Below are 7,471 nucleotides of genomic sequence, written 5' to 3' on the forward strand. Positions count from 1 at the left end.
GCTGCGGGTCGGGAGTGAGGGGCACCGGCAGAGCTGGGGAGGGTGCCCAGGGCTGGGCTAGCAGGGACAGCGGGTCGGGAGTGAGGGGCACCGGCAGAGCTGGGGGTGAGTCTGGCTCCCCACTGGGTAACGGGTTGTTTCCCCGGCGTTGGCATGTCGATAGCTCGACCCTCCCCGGGGAGCAGCCCCTTGTTGGGGAGGTGCTGGAGGTGGGACCTTGGCAGGGGAATATCAGTGCCTGGGTGGGGGGGGGTATGCCCCAGCACCCCCCTGCCTCCTTCCCTGGCGGGGCTGGTGCTGCGTCCCGTGGCAGAGCCTGGCGGCCGGGCCTGGGGCCCACGGCCTGGGGAGAACAAAGGGCGGATTGTGGGGAATAAGGGCCAGAGGGGAAGCAGGTGGTCCTGTGGTCTGTCGGGGCTGCCCTGCCCCCTCGCTGCCTGGCCCCTGTGTGCTGCCAGCTGGGGGGCAGCCAGGCCTCCTGGAGGGGAGGGGCACTTGGGGGCAGTGGCCATTCCACCCCTGCAGGGCCCAGCAGGCTGCCTGGGTGGGGGCCGCGGCCTGGCGCGACCAGGGGACATGCGCAGGGGGAGTTTTCCTGCTCCCAGGCAGCCTGGGGCGGGGCCGATGCCCCCTGCTGATCCTGCCATCCCAGGGGTGCCTCCCCACCCCACTGCGCTGCTCCTGGCCCGGCCCAGGGCTGGGGTGCCGGGCTCCGTCCCTGGCTCTGCCGCTAGCCCTTTGGGGTGCATTCCTTCCCTGCTCTGTGCCTGTCCCCAGCGTCCGGGTCAGGGAGGCTGTGGGCACTGGGGGTTACCTGTACCCAGCCTCCAGGCGCCCCCCTAGTGCCCAGCCCCTCCTCCAGACATGGGCTCCCACCCTGGCAGGTTGGTCCTCTGTCCGCTCTCCTGACCCTTCCTGACCGCCCTGCCCCGCCCCACCCAGCTCTTGGGCAGCCAGCGCTTAGGGGCAGGGCCTGCCTCGGTGCCCCCCACAGCTCCAGGGCTGGGGGTCTCTGGGAGGCGGGTTAACTCTGGCATCTGGTGAGACAAGGTCCCACTGCCAGGGGGCACGTGCCCGACCGAATGCCGGGGTTGTGCCCAGGGGACCCCCGGACGCAGCAGGGAGCTGCTTAGAGCAGCCGTTGACCCTTGTCCCGGCCCTCCTCATTCCCGGTGTCATGGAGTGAGGGGGTGTCAGGGCCCTGCACCCCCCACTTCCTGCGCTTCCCCGGGACTCTCAGCCAGCCAGTAACACAACGGAACACAGTCAAAGCAGGGCTTGTAGGTACAGAAAACAGGACCCCTCAGTCAGGTCCATCTTGGGGGGTGAGGAGCCCAGACCCAGGTTCTGCCCCCCCCCCCATCTCCCTAGCCAGCTCAAACTGAAACCCCTTCCTGCTCCCTCCCCCAGCCACACCCCCAGCCTTTGTCCAGTTTCCTGGGCAGAAGATGTCACCTGGCCCCGGCCCCAACCCCCACCTGAGCTCAGGTTACGCAGGGCAGCCGCCATCATTACGTGCTCAGGTATCATCCCTCAGTGACGTCACCCCCTTATTTCCCATCCCTATCTCGTACTGGTGCAGCACCCCAGGGAAACTGAGGCACGCCCTGTGTTAGCAGAAGAGAGTAAACTAGTAAAACTCCCAGGCCCCATTCCCAGATTAACACTCCCCAGTCCCTTCTCTGTCATCACACCCACCTAACCCACCTGTCTCTTCTGCAGGGCCCTGCTGGAGGAGGAGTGCCGGGCCCTAGAGAGACACATCTACCACCTCCAGGTAGGACCCCTGGGATGGCGGGATCAGCAGGGGGCACAGGGCACCGGCCCCGGCCCGGGCTGCCTAGGAGCAGAGAGTATCAGGGGGTAGCCATGTTAGTCTGTATCTACAAAAACAACAAGGAGTCTGGTGGCACCTTAAAGACTAACAGATTTATTTGGGCATAAGCTTTCGTGGGTAAAATCCAAACTGCATCTGAAGAAGTGAGGTTTTTACTCACAAAAGTTTATGCCCAAATAAATCTGTTAGTTTTTAAGGTGCCACCAGACTCCTTGTTGTTCTTCTAGGAGCAGAGAGTCGCCCCGCCCCGAGCCACCCTGCGCACCTCACCAGGCCGGGGCCCCCACCGGGGCAGCCTGTTGGGCACTGCAGGGATGGACTTGCCCTGCCCCCAGGGCTGGTGTGTGCAGGGGGAGGGCTGCTGGCAGGCGCCGTGCCTGGCACTGAGCTGTGAGATCAGGGTCCAAGGGAGCCCTGTGGGGGAAGGGGGAGTGGCCCCATTCTAAGGGTCAGGAGCCAGGCCCCGGGCCGGGCCCTCAGCCCAGACGCCTCAGCCCTGCCCTTGGCAGCTCCTCTCCTCTCCTCTGTGGGGCGCTGGCTGTGAGGTCCCGCAGGTTTCCTCTGTTAGAACAAGGGGCCCCCTGGCAGGAGCCAGGAGATCGTGGCCTTTCCAGGCCTCTCCATCTGCCCGTGCCAAGGCTGCCTTGGGCAGGCCCTGGCTCACAGCCCTTCCTGGGTGTGCCACGCTTCTCCCATGGGCACTGGGCAGGGAGCGTGGGTCACTCACCACGGCCCGTTGCTCTTGGAGGGTCCTGTGCACACAGCTACTGATGCGGCCGGGCCGGGCGAGAGGCCCCGAGGGGCCCGGCTGCCCGCAGGCACTGCTCCCAAAAGCTGGAGGGTGCTGCTGTGGGTCGGTGATTCCTCCCAGCCTGGCTGAGGGCCGGTCCCAGGCCTTGACCAGCTCCCATCCCCTCCTGGCTGCAGGTGGGAGCTGGAGAGACGCTCCAGGGCAGCGGGCAGGGCGGGTGGGTCCAGCTCCCAGCACCTCCTGGAGCAGGGCAGGCTCCCGCCAGCCTGGGGCAGTGAGGGGAAGGGTCCTCAGAAGGGTCCGTGCTGCCCACAGGGGGGATCCCTGTGCTGGCACCGCAGGGCACCGAGCCCCAGCATGTCCTGCGGGAGCTCGGCTGGTACCTTTCGGCTGTGGGTGGCACCTGGGTGGTGCTGTTGGATTGCCCCGGACTGGGGGGGGGGGCCTCTCGTGGAGTCCCTGAAGGTGCAGTGGTGGGCACCTGCCATCACTGCCCCCCGGAGTGGCTGGGGTGTGGGCTGAGCTGAGATGTCGGGAGGTGGGGTCTCTGGGGCCTTCGCACTGGCTGCGCTGAGAGAGGGGGCAGCTTCTTGCAGATCTCCGCAGGCCCGGACCCAGGGCCTGCCTGGTCCTGCCAGCCCCGCAGAGCACAGCTGTGGCCCCTGGCACTGCGAGGGCTGTAATGGGCAGGGGCTGGGAGATTCCCAGGTGCCTGGACCAGCACAGGGGGTGGCCCAGTCCCGGGTAGCCCTTCCTAACAGCAGCTCTCAGAGCAGTCCCTGCAGGAGGGGTGGGGGGGGGGTAGCATGGGCTACGGGGTAGAGGGGGGGGGGGGGGAGGCTGTGAGCCAGGACTCCTGGGTTCTGTGGCTCTGTGCTGGGGAGGGGTTTGTGGCCAAGTGAAGCGGCAGCGCCCTCTGCTGGGGGCCGGCGGCCTTGGCCGCTGCCTGGTTGGGTTCTGGGTTTCCCAGTGCAGCGTGCGCTGGTGAAATATTTCACGGGGCCTTTTCCGGGCAGTGCCATGGTGAGGGACCAGCCCCAGCCCCCGCGGGACAGTCCAGCCCCTGGAGGCGCTCAGTGCAGGGGCGGCTGTTGCAGGCCCTCCCGGGGTGGGTGTCCATCGGTGGGGGTGGGAGGGGCCCCACCCTGCTCTGAGAGACCCTACAATAACAAACATGCCCCCCCACCCAAGGGACAATGGGGCAGGCCGAGCTCTGACTCTCTCCCCCTCTCCCCAGCGCTGCCTGGAGGAGGAACACCGGGCCGCCACGGGGCCAGTGCAGCCGGCGCAGGAGCCAACGATGGCTGGTAAGGGACCCGCCCGACCTCTCCCGGGAGGGCCCGTGAGGGGAGCACACAGCCAGTGCCCCGGCCCAGCCTCCCCGCCACGTCCCCAGCACGGAGATGCAGCTGGCTCTGGGGAGGAATGCGGGGGTGTTTAACAGCCACACAGGGACAATGCCAGTAGTGCAGGGCAGCCAGGAGCAGGCTGAGCCGGTGGCACTGAGGGAGGTGAGCTCACTCTGCCCCTCACCAGCGCTTCCCTTCCGTGCAGAGCTGCAGGAGCAGAGACGAGCCATGGAGCGGGACCTGCAGCTGGGCCAGTTGGACCCCAGGCCTGGCCTCTCCCTTGAGCCTGCAGCCCCCCGACAGCCCAGGTAACCCCCTTTGAGGAAATTGTCCAGGGGGACCCCTGCGTATCAGCAAATACAAGCACCTCAGGCTTGGGACTGAGGGGCACCGGCAGGGCTGTGCGTGTGGGGCAGAGAGGGGGCTCCAGAGATGGGGTGGGCTGGGCTGTGGGTCAGATCGTGGGGCACCGGCAGGGCTACAGGAACCCCAGGGGGCAGTGGGTTGGAGTTAGGGGCACTGGCAGGGCTGCAGGGGGCAGGCTGGGACCCCCGGGGGCAGTGGTTGGAGTTAGGGGAGCAGGCTGGGACCCCAGAGGGCTCCGGGGAGGAGTGAGGGGCACCNAGTGAGGGGAGCAGGCTGGGACCCCAGAGGGCTCCGGGGAGGAGTGAGGGGCACCGGGAGGGCTGCAGGGGGCAGGCTGGGACCCCCGGGGGCAGCGGGTCGGAGTGAGGGACGTAGGCAGTGCTGATGGCAGTGGGCCCATTGCTGGATTATCGCAGGCTCTCGGGCTATCGTTGCAGGCTGGGGCGGTGCCAGGGGTTTAGCCTGTCTCAGGCTGGGATGTGGGGTGGGGCAGGGCGGGGCAGGGTGGACGGTGCTACGTCCCGGCCGGGCTCTGCTGATGGCACTGTCTCCCTGTCTGCAGCTGCCCCGTCAGCGTGTCCCCCTGCCTGGCACCAGCCGCTCCGTCCCTGTCGGGCCGCAGAGAAGCAGCACCGCGAGCCCCGGGCACTGCGCTGGGCCGAGTGCCCCCCGACGGGGGCATCTGCTGTGTGGGCGGCCTGGCTGGGGAGCTCCATGGAGGGGCTGCGACCCCTGGCTGGGCCCCTGGCCAAGGACAGATGGACAGTGATGCTGAGCAGCGGGACCTGGCCACGCCATCACCCCGGGGAGCTGGGGTCCCTCCTGCAAGCCCAGCCTGCGGCCGCCTGGTGCCCCCGCCAGCAGCACCAGGGCCCAGCCTGGCCTTCCTCCCCTCGCCACCCCCAGAGCAGCGCCCGCCCCTGCGCCCCCTCTCCAGCCGCCGCCACAGGCTCCTGGGCTGCCCGGGGCCCAGCTAGTGCAGGGAGCCTCGCCTGCCTCGCCCGCCGGCCCTGGGGCATGGGGAGGGGAGCCCGGGGCAGGCTGGCACAGGGAGGGGGTCCTGCCCCATCTCCCCCCAGCTCCAGCACTGACTCCTGCCCTGCTGGGTCCCTGTGTCCCCAGCTCGGCCTTGTTCTGCCCTGGAGGCACCCCACCTGCCGGGGCATTGCCCCCCCCCCCCCCAGTATCAGCCCCCGCCGTGTCGTGGGGGGCAGCTCCTGAGCTGAGCACTGGGCCAGGCCTGCAGCGCCCCCTCCTGGCTGCCCCCTGCCATGGTGCGTGGGGAGCTGTGCAGGGTGCACTGGCCTAGTGCTCAGGTGGGGGTGGGGGGCGGGAAGCTACCTGGGGCCTGGGCACTTCAGTGCTCCTGCCTCTGGGGAGGATGGGCCCTTGGTGCTGGGTCTCCTGCCCCCAGGCTGGCCCCGTGCCCTCTCTGTGGGGCCCCCTGCCCTCACCCACCCTGGGCAGGACCCACACAGCTGCCCCCCGGCATGGGGCTAGGAGCTGGGACCTGCCGGGTGCCTGTGCCCAGCGCCAGTGAGTTGTGGGGCAGGGCCTGGTGCCGGGGATCGGGGCCTGAGGACCCGTCGATCTCCCGGCTGCACTGGGCCAGGCCTGGGCAGGCAGTGCCATGGGGGAGGGGTACCAGTGTGTCTCATGCGTGCCCCCACTTCCCCCGCAAGAAAGGCAGCCGGCACGCGGACGCAGGAATATAAATTTCATTAAAATCTATCAGACTTTAAAACTCTACACGGGGCATCTCTGGCGCGGGCGGCGCGGCCCAGGCCCCAGCACCGTATCGCTAACGATTAGACGGGAAGAGGAGCATGGGCATCACTGGCACACGGGGCAGGGCACAGGATCCATGCAGGAAGAAGTGCAGCTCCGTGTCGGCTTGGGGGGCAGGGCAGGGAAAGGTGCCGACAGGGCCCCGCAGGCCCCGCCCACCGTTGGCACATTCCCCAGCTGCTGCCTTGGTGGCAGGAGTGGGGCTAGCTCCGCTGCCCATGGCCCCTGTCCCCGGGAACGTGGGGACGTCCCTCCAAACTCGTTTCAATGATGGCGTGAGCAGCCGCAGGGCGCCGCATGCCCCCTGCCCCGCCCGTCAGGCTTGGCTCTGTTCGGTGCCCTGGCATGGGGGTGGCGAGGCCATGCCTGTCCCAGGTGGGCGTTTGGGGGGCGCCCAAAGAAGTGTACCTGCCCCCTCCCTTGGGCCAGGCCCAAAACGGGGTGTGGGGACAGGGCCCAGCTGCTCCCTGGCCCCTGTCACACATGGAGCTGTGGCTTGTAACACGCCCCCAGGCACCATGCGGTCTGGGAACTGGTTCCCCCCCCATGCCCGATGAGGCCCAGTGCCTGTTTGAGCCAGCCCAGCCCCATGCCGTGGGCACCTCCTGGGGGGGCAGCAGTCAGTGATCTGGGGAGCACTCCCCCGTTAATACGTGTCTGATGTAGAGGAAAGCGCCTGGGGGGGGGTAGGCCCCCCGACTTAGTGCTTCCGGCCCCAGGGGCCTCGTGTGCAACTTAGCAGCAGGTTGGGGCACTGCCCCTCCCCCAGCTGCCCCTCACCAGCATGGGGGCTGTGGGGCCCAGGGTGAGTCCAGCTGGGCCAAGCAATCCCCTTTGCAGTAGGGTCTGGACCCGGCCCCCGGGCCATAAAGTGCTTCCCTTCCCTGGGGCAGAGCCATGAGGGGGCAGGGCCACCCCCAGCCCCATGCCCAGCCCCCCCAGCAGGGAGCAGACAAGGCCGTGGGTCCTGCTAGCTCTGTGAAGCCCCTCAGGGCAGGGCTGAGCAAATGAAGACACCCCCTCCTCCCCCCCTCGTGCCAGCCACAGGGTAACAGTTGGGGCCTGCAGCGGCTGGCTGAGGGCACAGGCACCTGGCACACGGACCCAGCCAACAACCTGCAACTACCTGAGGGGGGTTCCAAAGAGGATGGATCTAGACTGTTCTCAGTGGTGGCAGATGACAGAACAAGGAGTAATGGTCTCAAGTTGCAGTGGGGGAGGTCCAGGTTGGATATTAGGAAACACTATTTCACTAGGAGGGTGGGGAAGCACTGGAATGGGTTCCCTAGGGAGGTGGTGGAATCTCCTTCCTTGGAGGTTTTTAAGGTCAGGCTTGACAAAGCCCTGGCTGGGATGATTTAGTTGGGGATTGGCCCTGCT

The 7,471-nt window shown here is 67.7% G+C and overlaps 1 protein-coding gene across 1 annotated transcript in view; it reads left to right on the forward strand.

Annotated features, from left to right (window-relative positions):
• The window catches only part of CCDC24 (coiled-coil domain containing 24), a 114,450-nt gene extending 108,403 nt beyond the window's left edge, over positions 1-6,047 (forward strand). Inside the window, exons 6-9 of the mRNA XM_034780110.1 lie at positions 1,723-1,777; positions 3,826-3,895; positions 4,143-4,245; positions 4,866-6,047. Coding sequence (XP_034636001.1) covers positions 1,723-1,777; positions 3,826-3,895; positions 4,143-4,245; positions 4,866-5,280 — 643 coding nt within the window. The 3' untranslated portion in view covers positions 5,281-6,047. The remainder of the gene's footprint in view (positions 1-1,722; positions 1,778-3,825; positions 3,896-4,142; positions 4,246-4,865) is intronic.
• The last annotated feature ends 1,424 nt before the right edge of the window (positions 6,048-7,471 follow it).

This window comes from Trachemys scripta, chromosome 8 (genome assembly GCF_013100865.1).
Source record: "Trachemys scripta elegans isolate TJP31775 chromosome 8, CAS_Tse_1.0, whole genome shotgun sequence".
NCBI lineage: Eukaryota > Metazoa > Chordata > Testudines > Emydidae > Trachemys > Trachemys scripta.